This window comes from Topomyia yanbarensis, chromosome 1 (genome assembly GCF_030247195.1).
Source record: "Topomyia yanbarensis strain Yona2022 chromosome 1, ASM3024719v1, whole genome shotgun sequence".
Lineage (NCBI taxonomy): Eukaryota > Metazoa > Arthropoda > Insecta > Diptera > Culicidae > Topomyia > Topomyia yanbarensis.
The window spans coordinates 196,364,978-196,383,030 of record NC_080670.1 but is presented as its reverse complement, the minus strand read 5'-3'; the positions used below and the strand labels follow the sequence as shown (position 1 = coordinate 196,383,030).

General features: G+C 38.9%; 1 protein-coding gene across 3 annotated transcripts in view; it reads right to left on the bottom strand.

Moving 5' to 3' along the window:
* Nucleotides 1-7,171, bottom strand: part of LOC131686708 (mitogen-activated protein kinase kinase kinase 15) — a 39,853-nt gene extending 32,682 nt beyond the window's left edge. For 2 of the 3 annotated variants that reach the window (XM_058970638.1, XM_058970646.1), the window contains exon 1: nucleotides 6,563-7,171. In XM_058970638.1, the coding sequence (XP_058826621.1) occupies nucleotides 6,563-6,587 (25 nt within the window). In that variant the 5' untranslated portion in view covers nucleotides 6,588-7,171. The remainder of the gene's footprint in view (nucleotides 1-6,562) is intronic. The other variant, XM_058970628.1, reaches the window with a different exon arrangement.
* Nucleotides 7,172-18,053: the final 10,882 nt, after the last annotated feature.

Here is an 18,053-nt window from a genome sequence, read left to right as displayed (position 1 = left end):
CTTCATGAAAATGAATATATGTATTCGGTGCATTGGTAGAGTACTATTGATTGATTTTCTTGAAGATTTTTCCAAGGGTTTCGTTTCCAAGATGGCCACTTTTCCAAGTTTGCTCAGTTGAACCTTAAGATAGTGGTGCATCGAGGTGACCGAAAGAGCTTATGGAACTTTTTTATGTTTTGTGTTTTTTCATACTCTGCACCCTTTCATACTAACGCTCAACCACTAACCTAAGCGCGCGCGGGACTGGCGGGTCGATGTGGATTGGCTTTTGCTGTGGGCCGTGTTTGCAGACTTTGTTCAACAGCTTAACGGCAGTGCTTTATCGGTCGGTTTCGTCAATTCGGCATTTGGATATTTTTTCAGATGTATATGGATATTTTTACAAAGATGCACAAACAGGGTTTTTCAAAGTCCTTAAATAAAGCATAACGATCTGACAACAACACGATATAGCTTCATGGGTCTTCTCCGGGACTCATGTCTAAGCCGCCTACTCTACGGTTTCTGTGTCAGTGTCAATGACATTGACGAATTTCTCGTTAATTCTTGTACGATAAGGTAACTTGCAGATGATGTCTCTGTTATAGGACTCAAATTCGCGAACCGTTGCACAATACCTTGGACAACTTGTCTGCTTGGGCTACTAAACTGGGTTTCGACCTCTACCTTCTATTTTTGGGTCAAACTATCGCTCAGGTTCTCACTTTCAAATAGCTCAGGGTCTGGTTGAACTTGTTTCTCAAACCCGGTTCATATCCTTGTACTTTGACTACATGTCAAACAACATTAAGCCTTTGTCCCTCATGACTGGAGGCAAGTGAAGGTCATCGCCTTCCAAAAATCAGGAAAACCAGCCTCCGACAACAACTCGTATCGGCCGATTGCAATGCTGTCCTGTATTCGGAAGTTGTTCGAGAAAATGATCTTGTTTCGTCTCGACAATTGGGGTTCCGCAAAGGCAAAGGGACGAACGATTGCCTTGCGTTGCTTTCTACAGAAATCCAAATGGCCTATGCTAACAAAGAGCAGATGGCATCAGTCTTCTTGGATATTAAGGGGGCTTTTGACTCAGTTTCTATCAACATTCTGTCAGAGAAGCTGCACCAGCATGGTCTTTCACCAATTTTAAATAACTTTTTGCTAAACCTGTTGTCTGAAAAGCACATGCACTTTTCGCATGGCGATTTAACAACATTGCGATTTAGCTACATGGGTCTTCCCCAGGGCTCATGTCTAAGTCCCCTGCTCTACAATTTTTACGTGAATGACATTGACGATTGTCTTGCCAATTCATGCACGCTAAGGCAACTTGCAGACGACGGGGTGGTCTCTGTTGCAAGGCCCAAAGCTGCCGACTTGCAAGAACCATTACAAGATACCATGGACAATTTGTCTGCTTGGGCTCTTCAGCTGGGTATTGAGTTCTCCACGGAAAAAAACTGAGTTGGTTGTTTTTCCTAGGAAGCGTGAGCCGGCGCAACTCCAGCTTCTATTAATGGGTGCAACGATCAATCAGGTTTTCACATTTGAATATCTCGGGGTCTGGTTCGACTCTAAAGGTACCTGGGGATGTCACATTAGGTATCTGAAACAGAAATGCCAACAAAGGATCAATTTTCTCCGAACAATAACTGGAACATGGTGGGGTGCCCACCCAGGAGACCTGATCAGGTTGTACCAAACAACGATATTGTCGGTGATGGAGTACGGGTGTTTCTGTTTCCGCTCCGCTGCGAACATACACTTCATCAAACTGGAGAGAATCCAGTATCGTTGCTTGCGCATTGCCTTGGGTTGCATGTACTCGTCCCATACGATGAGTCTCGAAGTGCTGGCGGGCGTTCTTCCTCTAAAAAAATCGATTTTGGGAACTCTCATATCGATTGCTCATCCGATGCGACATTCTGAACCCGTTGGTGATTGAAAACTTCGAGAGGCTCGTCGAGCTTAATTCTCAAACCCGATTTATGTCCTTGTACTTCGACTACATGGCACAGAGCATTAATCCTTCTTCGTGTACTCCCAACCGTGTTCGTTTCTTAGATACTTCTGATTCTACTGTATTCTTCGACACATGCATGAAGGAAGAGATTAATGGAATCCCGGACCATTTACGCCCGCAAGTGATCCCCAATATATTTTATAATAAATTCCGAGAAGTCGACTGCCGCAAAATGTTTTACACTGACGGATCAAATCTCGATGGGTCCACTGGCTTCGGTATCTTCAACAATACTATCACCGCTTCATTCAAGCTCAATGATCCCGCTTCAGTTTACGTCGCAGAGTTAGCTGCAATTCAGTACACCCTTGGGATCATCGACACTCTGCCCACAGATCACTACTTCATCGTTTCGGACAGCCTCAGCTCTATCGAGGCTCTTCGTGCGGTGAAGGCTAAAAAGCAATTTCCGTATTTTCTGGGGAAGATACAGGAGTCCTTGTGTACGTTATCTGAAAAATCTTATCAGATTACCTTTGTTTGGGTCCCCTCTCATTGTTCTATCCCGGGCAATGAAAAGGCCGACTCATTAGCAAAGGTGGGTGCACTAAATGGTGACATATACGAAAGACCAATCTGCTTCAACGAATTTTTTAGTATTTGTCGTCAGAGGACGCTTAACAGTTGGCAAACCTCGTGGAGCAATGGGGAACTTGGACGATGGCTACATACCATTATCCCAAAGGTATCAACGAAGGCTTGGTTCGGGGGATGGAGGTGGGTCGGGATTTTATTCGTGTAATGTCCCGATTTATGTCCAACACCTTGGATGCGCATTTGCGGCGTATTGGGCTTGCGGAGAGTAGTCTGTGCGCTTGTGACGAGGGCTATCACGACATCGAGCACGCTGTCTGGGTATGCGCCAGGTATTTGGACGCCAGGTCTCAGTTAAAGGATTCCTTTCGGGCCCGAGGTAGACCACCCAATGTCCCAGTCCGAGATATGCTGGCAAATCGTGATTTCCCCTATATGTCCCTTATTTATACTTTCAGAAAAACGATAAATATCCCAATTTAGCCCCTCTCTTTTTATTTCTCGTTTTTAGAAGTTTTCTCCTGCCTTGTGGGACCGATCAGCTCCAGAGTGCCACTATGTAACCGCCGTCGCCTTACCACTACGGAAACTGAAGCGAGAGCGACTCGAGGTCCGATGACTTTTGAAGGATTCCCCGCGGGTCCTAAGAATACCATCCGCCAATCGGACCTATTTCGCTGATCTCCCGTTTGCCCGAAAGTTGCAAGTTTTGCTTTTCTCTCCCGGTCACCATCTACGCCTTCTCTCCCCTGTCCTCGATACAACTGCTTCTACAACGATTTTGGAAATAAGCCCCCCTCTGAATATCTTGACCAAGCATAAGTCTTCGGTTAAAAAGTTTAAATTTGTATTCCGCATTCCTAGTTTTAAGATAGTTGTAATTTTACCTCTTTGTTAACAGTATTGTCCCCCATCTTGTAAATAGAATTGTATCCCTAGTTTTAAAACACCTGTGAAATTACTTGTACTATTTGTTCCCCCTTTTGTGTACCAAACTATATTGTTAGTTTTAAGATAACTGTAAATATTTTCTAAAAAACTATTACTATTGAATTCCTTGTTCTAAATTTTTCATAAAAAAAATCTGTTGGCCCCCTCTTTTGTATATAGAATCTTATTTCTAGTCTTAAGATAGCTGTAAAATTTTTCTCTTTAAAAAAAAATATTTCAACATTGTAACCTCCTAGTTTTAAGATATCCAAAATGTAAAAACAAAAGAATTTGGCACCGCCAAGCTAACGCATTTGTGCCTATCAAATAAACGAAATGAATAAAAAAAACATTAAGCCTTCTTCGTATAAGCCAAACCATGTTAATTTCCTTGATAATTCTGATTCAACTGCTTTTTTCGACACTTCCATGATAAAAGAGATTAATGGCATCCCAGATTTATGGGGGGGGGGGGGGGGGGGGGTATATAGTCAGTCGTTCCAAATATTTTTTTAATTAAATTTCGAGAAAACGGATGCATCAAAATTAGTTATGGAATATGCGTTTTGACTTCGTCTCATCAGAAATCGACACTAACTTAGTGACAGGATTAAGCTAGCACCGGATTGACGGGACTTCTCGCAGAACTAAGGGTTTGTTCAGAAACACAAATAGCGTTTTCGTTTTTGGAGCTAGCACCGTAAGTTAGTATCGGATTCTGATGAGACGAAGTCGAAACGCAAATTCCATTGCTAATTTAGTTATAGGTTGTTTGCGCTCAACGCGCGAATGCGATTTAAAACAATTTTCTCCCCAGTGGATAAAAATATTTTTCACCAAAAAATTCGTCACAGAAGAGAAATAATCCGTTTTTGCATGATCTCGGAGCTGGATCGGGTTCTGGCCACAACAGTTGTCAGTTTATGACAGTTTATGGAGCCAGACTTAGTTTTGCTTCGAGTGGAAGCGACATTAGTGAAGATCAAGTCGTATCTGTGGTCGTGTACTGACAGGGAAGAAGAACAAACGATGCGCGCGTGAATCTGCTATTGCGTCCATCATACTAAGTAAAGCTTTCGGCTTATTTTGGGCCGCTCAAAATTATTTCCTATTCCCTTCGCTAACAAAATCAATAGTTTTCTATTTGAAACTACCTGCTAGTTTGGGAAATAGAAATTTAGGAGTAACGATGCTCTACAGGGTCGCTTATTATCTCAACGCAGACCGAAATGTTCCTCGTAGCCTCAAACACACACACACGGGAACGGTGGAGATAAGCCAACCAAGTTTACACCAGATCGAAGCAAAACACCTCCCAAAAAGTAGAGAGGTCAAAAGCAAAAGCGGAGAATCCTCCAAAGGAGGTCTGGATAGCTCTTTATAGTTTGGGGATCGTAGGTATATCAAGAAGCATAAATTGACTAATCCATGTGCAGTTGTGTTGGTGCGAGATTGAGGTTAAATCGGGTGGAATTTTTGCCAAATGAGGATAAATCGGGGTGAGAATCGCTGTGTGGCAATATTATATTTCTATACACATTGTAACTGTGTTAGTTAGTGTCCTAGACATCACATACGTCAATTGTTCATATCGATATTTACGGAAGATCAATTAGGTTCAACGATTTCTTTAGTTTTTCACGTCAGAGGATGAAAATTATCATATCGTATGGAGCAATCGAAATTTAGGAAGAGGTAACAATACTCAACTATCCCAAAAATATCGACAGAACCTTGATTCAAGTCGTGTCTTCATTCGGTGATTTCCGAGCACATATAAAATAATTATACGATAGATGCGTATCTTCGACGTATTGGGTTTAAGAAGGGCGGTCTTTACTCTGGAGACGACGGTTATCGCGACAACGAACATGTTGTCTGGTCGTGCATTCCCTTCGGATTCGAAGAAGACCACCCACGAGATGTGTTCTTCCCTATATGATCCTTATCCACCTATTTTGAGAAATGGTAAATATTAAATTTAGTTACCTCCTCACTTTTCGTTTATTGCTGATATCCTCAACACTCTACTACGAGATTGTCTGGAAATCTAATGTTGCGAAACTGGAAGCGACTTGGACAGTATAGCCAAAAAGATGCAAGCAACAAGAAGGAAAGCTTTACGACAACACTCAACAAACCGAAGAAGCATATCAAAACAAACAACCGTGATCTTCAAAACTACAGCAGCGATGACAGTACGAACAAAAGGGAAGCATACCGAATGATCTTCAGGCATTGTCAGGTGACGTCGAAAATGCTTCACCGCCACGGAAAAGAATCTCCTCCCGCAGTGGTAAATTGCGTGCGTAAGATTCAATGGTATCAAATTAAATTGTGTTATTTATTGGTTGTAAAGGCATATCAAAAATGAACAGCTTTGTTAAGCTCGCGCATTGAGCCGTGTCAAACAAACGATTTGAAAAAAAACTGAACCATATGACTCTCGGCAATCCAAAAAACAACAACATTGGCAAGAAAAAAAATAGAAAATTATTGCCGAAGCAACTAAATTGAAAAACTGTTTCCACCGGAATATTATCCATGCACATATTTACTTTTAAACTTTGATATATTTTTTAATGACCATGCGAGGCAAATGTATAACCATAGCATATTTAATATCTCGGTAAGACCTATCTAACGATTACAGGTTCTAATTGATTACTTTCACTTCTGTTCTGAAGTACGAGCCGTAGAGTCGAATTTTTTTTTCGGGCTTTTTACACTGTCACTTTTTAATTTTTTGTGTGGTATCAAATTATGCTTTGTGAAAAGAAAAATATTTGGATAAACATTTTGGTGCGCATGTCGAGTTCTCGTTAATGTTCACTTATGGTCAAAATAGGCTTCAACCTAGGAATTTAATACCATCGTCTAATTATGCAATTACTCTATCACATCAGAAATCGCTGAATAAAGGTATGCACTTCAAAATCCCCGGCTCAAGATAGATAACACTGCAGACGTTATCAAAAACTGTAATCATTTTCCGGAATTCCACTCCCCAACGCCACACACGATGGATGGAATGTGTTATCATAATCAGATGATAAAAAAAGAACATCTGTCTCATTCAAGAATGTGACTTACTTTTGTACAGTTGAATAGGGTACATGTTTGCTATCTGGAACCTGCTTCACGTTGTTAGTTAGATCGAAGCAACCGATGGAACGATTCGTTTCGTTATGCTACACTACACTACCCTGACAAAAGCCAGACGAAGACGGACCGAAAAAAATACAACAACCAAAACAAATCTATTTCCGGATGATGATCACATCGCTAAATCACGCTTTTTTTATAGCCCAGCAGGCTGGCCAATGTAATGTTCACTTCAAATAATTTCGGTACTCAACGAATGTGACACTTTTTTTTCTTTTGCTCATACAACTTCAAGTCAGCGATGTTTGATAACACTTTGAACGGAAATGATTGATTTAAACACAACGATAAGCCGTTGATCTCACATTGTTCCACCAACAATCAGCGACAAAGAGTTATTTCAGTAATCCAAAGATGACTAACGACCGCGCGCAAGAAACAACCACTCCGCACGGTAACAATCTTGAACTTGAACCTCTTCTTCTGTTCACTTCTCGACCGTACCCGACTACTATGATGACGGAGAAGAAGGTGTTGTGCCCACTGACAGGAGAAAAAAATTAAGCGCCGAAAATCATCAAAAAAACGTCCGCCGCGGAGCACACTGAGTGAAAGACTGAGCGAACTAAGTGCCGCCGTCTCTGCCCGCGTCGAATTCGCTAGGATTATTCCGGTTTAGAATCATTACACATATTTGATGATGGGGTGGGAGAGAGAGGAAGACTGTAATGCGATTTTTACGCGTTGGGGAGCACGGCACGGAACTGGTGGAGAACAACGCGCGGTTGCGTATTTACCTAGCGCACCCGTACTGGACACTAACAACCTACACCTATATTGGATGAATGGATAGTTTTTAAACCTATAGGTACGCGGGTAAAATGACATCATTCTCTAGACTTGAAAGTACCGTTGTTAATTTATAGAATTTTTTTTTCGAGATTTCACCAAATTTTGACGCTTTATGAATTTTAAAATCGTTTGGCATCAATAATACCTGCTCCATTTGGAAATTTTCCCCCCTTTGAACAAAAAAAGTTCAAAAAAGTCGATTTTCGTCAAAAAAGATTTTTCGAGTTTACATCAAATCTCGACGTTTCATGCAGTTTAAAGTCATTTGGCATCAAAAATACAAAGTCGATTTTGAAATTTTCCTTTACTCCCCCCTTTGAACAAAAATCGTCAAAAAAAGTTAATTTTCGTTAAAAAAAATTTTTCGAGATTGCATCAAATTTTGACGTTTTATGCCTTTTAAAGTCGTTTGGCATCAATAATACCTGCTCCATTTGGAAATTTTACCCACTTTGAACAAAAAAAGTCCAAAAAAAGACGATTTTCGTCAAAAAAAAATTTTCGAGTTTACATCAAATCTCGACGTTTCATGCAGTTTAAAATCATTTGGCATCAAAAATACAAAGTCGATTTTGAAATTTTCCTTTACTCCCCCCTTTGAACAAAAATCGTCAAACAAGTCAATTTTCGTTAAAAAATTTTTTTCGAGATTACATCAAATTTTGACGCTTTATGCATTTCAAAGTCGTTTGGCATCAATAATACCTGCTCCATTTGGAAATTTTCCCCCCTATGAACAAAAAAAGTCCAAAAAAGTCGATTTTCGTCAAAAAAATTTTTTTTCGAGTTTGCATCAAATCTCGACGTTTCATGCAGTTTAAAGTCATTTGGCATCAAAAATACAAAGTCGATTTTGAAATTTTCCCCTTTGAACAAAAATCCCTTTGAACAAAAATCGTCAAAAAAAGTCAATCTTCGTTAAAAAAAAATTTTCGAGGTTACATCAAATTTTGACGCTTTATGCATTTTAAAGTCGTTTGGCATCAATAATACCTGCTCCATTTGGAAAATTTCCCCCCTTTGAACAAAAAAAAGTCCAAAAAAGTCGATTTTCGTCAAAAAATTTTTTTTCGAGTTTACATCAAATCTCGACGTTTCATGCAGTTTAAAGTCATTTGGCATTAAAAATACAAAGTCGATTTTGAAATTTTCCTTTACCCTTTGAACAAAAATCGTCAAAAAAAGTCAATTTTCGTTAAAAAAAATTTTTCGAGATTACATCAAATTTTGACGCTTTATGCATTTCAAAGTCGTTTGGCATCAATAATACCTACTCCATTTGGAAATTTTCCCCCCTTTGAACAAAAAAAGTCGATTTTCGTCAAAAAAAATTTTTCGAGTTTGCATCAAATCTCGACGCTTCATGCAGTTTAAAGTAATTTGGCATCAAAAATACTTGCTCCATTTGAAAATTTTCCCCCCTTTGAACAAAAAAAGTCCAAAAAAGTCGATCTTCGTCAAAAATTTTTTTTTCGAGTTTACATCAAATCTCGACGTTTTATGCAGTTTAAAGTCATTTGGCATCAAAAATACAAAGTCGATTTTGAAATTTTCCTTTACTCCCCCCTTTGAATAAAAATCGTCAAAAAAAGTCAATTTTCGTTAAAAAATTTTTTTCGAGATTACATCAAATTTTGACGCTTTATGCATTTTAAAGTCGTTTGGCATCAATAATACCTGCTCCATTTGGAAATTTTCATCTCTTTGAACAAAAAAAGTCCAAAAAAGTCGATTTTCGCAAAAAAAAATTTTTCGAGTTTACATCAAATCTCGACGTTTCATGCAGTTTAAAGCCATTTGGCATCAAAAATACAAAGTCGATTTTGTTTTAAAGTCGTTTGGCATCAATAATACCTGCTCCATTTGGAAATTTTTCCCCCCTATGAACAAAAAAAGTCCAAAAGTCGATTTTCGTCAAAAAAAATTTTTCGAGTTTACATCAAATCTCGACGTTTTATGCAGTTTAAAGTCATTTGGCATCAAAAATACAAAGTCGATTTTGAAATTTTCCTTTACTCCCCCCTTTGAACAAAAATCGTCAAAGAAAGTCAATTTTCGTTAAAAATTTTTTTTCGAGATTACATCAAATTTTGACGCTTTATGCATTTTAAAGTCGTTTGGCATCAATAATACCTGCTCCATTTGAAAATTTTCCCCCCTTTGAACAAAAAAAGTCCAAAAAAGTCGATCTTCGTCAAAATTTTAATGTAGAATACATTTAAGGTTTCAATATAGGGGTCCCGTTTCAAAATATCAGCTGCGGCGCCGCGTCAGATTTTGAACGTTAATAACTTTTATCATACTTAACAGAATGATTTGATTTTTAGGCCAATTTGTTGCAAATATGTTCCTCTATGCTGTATTAAAATTTGAAGTATGTATAACATGTACTAATAACAAAAAAATGTGTTTTGAAAAATCTTTCCAAAGCGACTCGGAAAAGTGAAAATTTTCAGCCCATCCCGCACAGAGCCGTTGTTATGGTAGACCAACCGAACAATAAAATAATGAAAAGTTTATATATAGGTCCACTACATGTTTGTTCGTATGGTTATTCGCATTGGGTTGCTTGACGAGAGCACTTGGTGGGGGAAAGACTGCATATTCCTTTGGTTAGGCCATTAGAAGCCGGACGGAAAGGAAAGGCTCATGCACGGCACGAGAACGAGCGAGAAAGCGATAGTAGTGCATATTAGCGCGATTATATAAATATCTGTCGGTCGGTTTTTCTCATCATTCGTATTCGTTCAAGCACTAGCAAGCAGCCAGTCCACCGAAGAAAAGCAGTTGGCGATGACGACGGCGGAAAAAGTGCCCCAGCTACTGGTGACTCATCGCAACCCGATCAGGAACTGTCGCCCTGCAAGAATTTCGCCCCAACTAAAGGGCAACAGAGTAGGCTATCGTTCCAGCGTCTGGGTCGTGAGATTGTGCAGGACTGCAAAGTTGAGCTACGCTTACAAAGCTCAGTCGTAATGATGCCCCGAGAAGCCAACGATGCCTACTTGGTCGGTTTGTTCGAGAATGCAAAATAGTGCTTTCTAGCTCACCGTGTCCGCGGGGAGTGCGTCTGAATTATGCTCCCGCAATAAAACAATAAACGGTTCTTTACAGGACCAATTAATTGTGTTCTAATAAGAGTTAAACTGAAATTTACATTTTATGGTGTATAACAAATAATTTTCAGAAAGCTATATAAGAAATACGATGTGTGGAAAGAAAGAAAGAGAATTTAAATTATCCTCTCTCGCTCGTTTTCGTGCACTGCTTTTCCATTCCTTTCTGCTGCTAATACTATCATAACAAACGAATGTGGGTGTTCCCCCACCATCCCATGGCCAGTATCACCGCTAACAAATAAGACAAAAGAATTTAAATTTGTGAAAATCTTTTCCTTCCTTCTTTTCAAATCTGCAACATTCTTTGAAAATATTGTTGGAATGTTGTTATTGAAAAACTGAACATGCAAGTTTGCTAGCACTGGCCACTAGATTGAAGGCGATGGAAAGACAGAATATTCGTTTTGGTTATGCTAGTATTGGTAGCCGAACGGAAAGGAAAGGCGCAGGAATGGAACGAAAACGAGCGAGAGAGTGATAGTAGTGCTTTCTCGTGTTTTCATATATGAATATTGGTCGGTCGGTTTTTCTCATCATTCGTATTCGTTCAAGCACTAGCAAGCAGCCAGTCCACCGGAGGAAAGCAGTTGGCGATGATGACGGTCCGCAAAAGTGCCCCAGCTACTGGTGGCCCATCGCAACCAACTACCGATCAGGAACTGTCGCCATGCTAGTATTTCGCCCCAACTAAAGGGCAACGGAGCAACTAATCCGCTGGCTAACATTCCAGCGTCTGGTTCGTAAGGTTGTGTATTACTTCAAAGTCGAGCTACGCTTACAAAACTCAGCCGTAATGAAGCCACTGATGCCTACTTGGTCGGTTTGTGGGAGTGGGCGTAAATTACAATAAAAGCAACGGTTCTTTTCAGGACCAATCAATTGTGTTCTAGTGAGAGTTAAACTGAAACTTTCATTTTAAGGTGTGTAGCAAATTTCCAACAAGCAACATAATACGTTGTGTGGAAAGAAGTAGCTTGCACACGGAACAAAAATTTAAATTATCCTCTCGCTCGTTTCGTGCACTGCTTTTCCATTCCTTTCTACTGTTATTATCAGTATTACCAAAACGAATGTGTCGTTGCATGTGTTTAAGAGAAACGTTGAAGTCGCATGCTTCTATTCAAGCTTTTTGGCAGCCCCCGTGAACTAACTGCATTAAATGGTTTTTTTGTGCAGCTCCGTGCTAGTAGCAAACAAAATGGCCCTACTAGTGTCTGATTCGTGAGATTGTGCAAGATTTCAAAGTCGAGCTAAGCTTATAAAGTTCAGCCGTAATGGTACCCGAAGAAGCCAGTCTTGTCGTTTTGTTCGAGGCTACAAAACAGTTCGCCAGGCACGTAACTATCATGCCAAAAATATCCAACGATCCAGCGCATCACCATCAACACCAACGCCGATACCAAAGGTTCTTTTCAGAACCACCATTATTACCATAGAGAATTATTTGAAAATTTCCCATTCAAACGTGATTCTGTTGAATATTATTAGATTTAAATTAACGTCTCGAATTGAAATCACGACGCTCCGGTTATGTGACAGACATTACCCACCCATCTTTTTTTATTGTGACCACGACTAACGGTTTAATATAGACACCCCATTTCAATATTTCTGAAGGAACAGAAGGTCGAGTTTGGAAAGTTTGTAACTTTCATTGTACTTAACCAAATTACACAATGTTCGCACTAATGATTCAGAAATATGATCAGGAATCTTCTGTTAGATTTGTAAGTATGTATAATTTACATGAATAAAGAAAAATTGATTTTCAGGAATCAATTATTATCTGTTCTTCCATTGGCCAGTACTACGCGACTTCCTCATGCTAACAATTAATTTCATCGTTAGCCATCTCCCTCACCAAGGCCAACAACGCCAACAAAACCGGTCCTTTTCAGGACCACCATCATTTTTGTAAAGAATAATTTGAAATATTCCTCACTCAAATCACCTTTTGTCCGAAAATTCCAATGAGTATCAAAATATTTAAAGAACGTGTTCCTTATGTATTCTACATCTCTCCGGTTATGTCGCAGACATTACCCACCCATCTTTTGTATTTAAATAACATTAAACTCTAAAAAAAAGTTAGCATGAATCAATTTGAAACTTTAGGTGTTCTTAAACAATATACTTATTAAAACATTAGTGTATTTTAAGAAAATCTTCATTTAAATAAATTTTTACAATTACAGAAAAATCTCAAAATAATAATAATTAAGTGTAGTAAACTGAGGCTATAACATAAAAAAATTATCGATTGTTTTCGGGTCAAGAATATGAAATAATTTTGAGCGGCCCAAAATAAGCATTAACTAAGCTGAAAGCCTTAGTTTGTATGACGATCGTGCTAGAAATTTCATGCGCACATATTATTATTCTAACTACTAGAAAGAGACGCAAGTCGGTTTATCCCGAATAAATAAGACAGATAATAAGAATTAAATTACTTATTTAGTACAACAAATTAGCAAGCATAAAACATGAAGGTTAAGAAGAAGAGAAACCAATTTTTGTCGTTTCTCACGACATGGAGAAAGAAGTCAGTGCATCATTTCATAGTTTCTGCGACCAGATATCACATGGCCTCTAGACTGAGTTTATCCGGAGCAGGATAATAGTGATATCAACTTCCTGGTGGACACCAACCCCCTCGAAGATAATGTTCAGCTAAGTTCATTGACAACTAAGTTAATTTTTAAACGAGGGACGCGTTCGGTACTGATACCCTGTTAAACGTTTAGACGAGTTAAGAATCAGATAAAAACACGTATAACAACTAACAGGGCAAAAGTGATTAAAAAACTGATTTACTGAGATTTAACCGCCCAGCGCCGCATTTAACTCTCACACATCATCAATCAATCACACAGGAATCCATCTACTTTTGCTTGAAATTTGTGCTCTTGGACTATGTTCAAACGAGGAACTTGATGTTGCAACCAGCAGCTGCATTGTAGCCGCTCTATGATCGCCTATCAAGGTACATAGAAGTGCACACACGACGCGAGATATGAATAAGTAGTTCCGGAGTGCAACTAAAATGTTGCGACTGGTTGCATCATTAAGTTAGTGAGTTGGCATTAACGTTTCGATTTCATCGCACAGTATGGTTGAGAATAGCTGATAATGAATTTACTTAGAAAGTGTGTTTCAGTCAAAAAAATCTTTTTGCCATCTGTGATGACAGAAGAAAAATCTGTGATAAATTTCCAAAAAATCTGTGAAAAAAACACAATATTTGCAAAAATCTGTGGAAATCTGAAATTTTCATCAAAATGCCAATTTCCAAAATTCTGTCATCTGTAAAAAAGAATCTGTGATCAAATCTGTTAACATGGTAACCCTGACCTCAATAGCATCTAATATTTTTAGCCCTTATACGAGGCATTAGAGAGCAACGCTGCGCCCATCTACGCGAATCCAACTACAAGAATGCTCGCACCAGAAACGCGATATTTCAAGTTTTATGAGTTTAGTTAACTCACAATAGCGAGTATGAGTTGGGTATTGTCAGAAACATAGCTTCCAAGTTGATAAAACGACTCGATGGCCTGTAAACGATATGATAGCAAATTCAAATTTTCAGTTCTTTATGGCTGTGAGATTTGCTATCAGAGGGCTGATAAAATATTGCAAATGTTTGACAATTCAAAGACAGTGAAAATCAAAAACCTAGTCTCCTCTGGAAACGAGAACCCAGGGCCATGATGGCACGATGTGCGTTCTTTTTTATGTGCCGGAAGCGAGTGATGCTGAAATGATTGTACTCTCCAATATGTATAGATTCGAGTTATTCAAGTGTTGGTATTATTAGTTGATATCACTCAGATAGATTCTCCCTTGCTTCATGCCCGTAAGGATTAAGAGTGTGAACCAACCTTTGACTGATGATTTTGAGGTTCACAGCTAAGCAATTGTCACTATTGCCTGAACATCAGCCACAACCGTGTGTGTTTCAGGTCATACTATTGCATAATTTGTGTTGGAATTTATAACCGTAGATGAGCTTTCTTTAGCGGTCTCTGAGCAAACGTGGGCCGTAATGTGCCGTCTTTTCACAGTACTTATTAACCCGTCTTTGATACGTGTAGAGATTTCTCTGAGTAATGATACTATAGCACTGTGTTTTGTACTGCAGTGTGAAATGGGAGGGAATGGGTCGATCCGGGTAATGGATTTCATCTCTTCAAAGTATGACATGAATCTTTTGGTGGCTACTTTGCAAGTAAGTAGTGCCGTATCATGTAGGGACCTTGATTTAAGCGTTGTCACACACAACCACGTGTTTAAGCTGTGTTATGCAAAATGTTGTTGTTCGTTATTAGCACTGAATGCCTGACATGGGCGAACTGGATAAAGGCGACTTCCGACACCCTAAGCTCCATTTTCATCCACAGCAAATGTTTCACGTCACAAATACTTGGTGTTACTGGAAAACACCGGAATACAAAGCTGCAGTACTTGGCCGAAGTACCACTTCATGCGTATGTGATACACTCACCGCACGGCAAATGTAAAAGGAACGGACTCCTTTGTTCGTCAGACAATGCACATTAGATAAAAGTACCTATGTTACTATTTTTGTAGTTCACTTCGTGCTGGCTCGGGCAGAATCAAGAAGCACACTGAGTATCGTCTAAAATCTGGAGAGTAATATCCAATGCACGAGAAATACGCATTGTTTGGTCTGAGTGAAATGATCATGTTTTAAAATGGCAATAGCTCGTCCAATGGGATATCTTGACTAAATAAAAACTTCTTTGAGTAGGGACTAGAATCACGAATTAGTTCGTTCTGTGAGTTGGAGCGGAACCGGCGCTTTTCAATTGGTATAAATTAATTAATATCCAACTTTTACTGCTGATGTTAATTGAAGCGAACTTGGTTGGGTAGGAATAATTTGTCTTTAACAGATTTTAACACCGGAAATTTATTTTTAAAATTTATTTTGTTAAAAAAGAACTTTGTAGGTTGGGGACCACATTTCGAGTTGCGTACTTCAACTGAACCAAATTATATTAAAGTGTCATAAATGTACTATGATTATCGATGAAATTTATTTAACGCTACGATAAAAAAAGCTGATACTGCTTAGACTAGACAAAAAAGAGCTTTCCACTCACTACTTACCGGACACTGTCCTAGTAAGTATCCTCTTACGAAGACTAGTAAACTCACCAACGATACACACCGCTTCTGTGGGTCCAAAAGTCAAGCATCAGATCATCTGCAAAGGCATTGCAATGATACAAGGCAGACTAAGAGTCCTCGGTAAAGGACCATTGGAGTCTGTTGTTTTTTTTTTGGAATACCTACTTCGCTTCATAAGAAGTGTAAGGCCAAACTGAGAAGAGTGTGTATCTCAAGGAATACAATCGTTTACTAAGATAGGGGTATGTCATAGTAGATAGTACAACTAGGTTAAGGAAGGAGTATACCACAATAGATACGAATACAGTTTGCAGTACTGCGTTTTCTACAAACAAAGGAAATATTTAGTTACATCATATACGGAACGTGGGAATTGTAGAATTCAACAATTGTACGTAAGAGTCCATATCACGGGGATCTGTCAACAGCATTTGAGTATGTCGGTCATTATATGCTGCTAAGAAATTGAGCGACTGGGACCTTTATTAAATTAGTTATGGAATTCGCGTTTCAATTTTGTCTCATCAGCATCCGATACTAACTCTAAAAACTAAACTAACTAACAACTAAAACTAACTAAAAAAAGGAAAACAAAAAATGGTTGAGGTTTAAAAATAATATGCGTGTGCTCGTGCGGATGAAAAAAATCAGGTATTTTTTTCAAATTCAAGATCGCATTTGTAAGCCTTGGTATATTTATCAGCACTGTGCTTAGGAATTCTTTACAACAACCGGCACATTATGCAATTACTATATCACATCAGAAATCGCTGAATAAAGGTATGCACTTCAAAATCCCCGGTTCAAGATAGATAACACTGCAGACGTTATCAAAAACTGTAATCGTTTTCCGGAATTCCACTCCCCAACGCCACACACGATGGATGGAATGTGTTATCATAATCAGAAGATAAAAAAGAACATCTGTCTCATTCAAGAATGTGACTTACTTTTGTACAGTTGAATAGGGTACATGTTTGCTATCTGGAACCTGCTTCACGTCGTTAGTTAGATCGAAGCAACCGTTGGAACGATTTCTTTTCGTGATGCTACACTACACTACTCGGACAAAAGCCAGACGAAGACGGACCGAAAAAAATACAACAACCAAAACAAATCTATTTCCGGATGATGATCACATCGCTAAATCACGCTTTTTTTATAGCCCAACAGCCTGGCCAATGTAATGTTCACTTCAAATAATTTCGGTACTCAACGAATGTGACACTTTTTTTTTCTTTTGCTCATACAACTTCAAGTTAGCGATGTTTGATAACACTTTGAACGGAAATGATTGATTTAAACATAACGATAAGCGGTTGATCTCACATTGTTCCATTAACAACCAGCGACAAAGAGTTATTTCAGTGATCCAAAGATGACTAACGACCGCGCGCGAGAAACCACCACTCCGCACGGTAACAATCTTGAACTTGAACCTCTTCTTCTGTTCACTTCTCGACCGTACCCGACTACTATGATGACGGAGAAGAAGGTGTTGTGCCCACTGACAGGAGAAAAAAATTAAGCGCCGAAAATCATCAAAAAAACGTCCGCCGCGGAGCACACTGAGTGAAAGACTGAGCGAACTAAGTGCCGCCGTCTCTGCCCGCGTCGAATTCGCTAGGATTATTCCGGTTTAGAATCATTACACATATTTGATGATGGGGTGGGAGAGAGAGAGTGTGTGAAAGGAAGACTGTAATGCGATTTTTACGCGTTGGGGAGCACGGCACGGAACTGGTGGCGAACAACGCGCGGTTGCGTATTTACCTAGCGCACCCGTACTGGACACTAACAACCTACACCTATATTGGATGAATGGATAGTTTTTAAACCTATAGGTACGCGGGTAAAATGACATCATTCTCTAGACTTGAAAGTACCGTTGTTAATTTATAGAATTTTTTTTTCGAGATTTCACCAAATTTTGACGCTTTATGAATTTTAAAATCGTTTGGCATCAATAATACCTGCTCCATTTGGAAATTTTCCCCCCTTTGAACAAAAAAAGTTCAAAAAAGTCGATTTTCGTCAAAAAAGATTTTTCGAGTTTACATCAAATCTCGACGTTTCATGCAGTTTAAAGTCATTTGGCATCAAAAATACAAAGTCGATTTTGAAATTTTCCTTTACTCCCCCCTTTGAACAAAAATCGTCAAAAAAAGTTAATTTTCGTTAAAAAAAATTTTTCGAGATTGCATCAAATTTTGACGTTTTATGCCTTTTAAAGTCGTTTGGCATCAATAATACCTGCTCCATTTGGAAATTTTACCCACTTTGAACAAAAAAAGTCCAAAAAAGACGATTTTCGTCAAAAAAAAATTTTCGAGTTTACATCAAATCTCGACGTT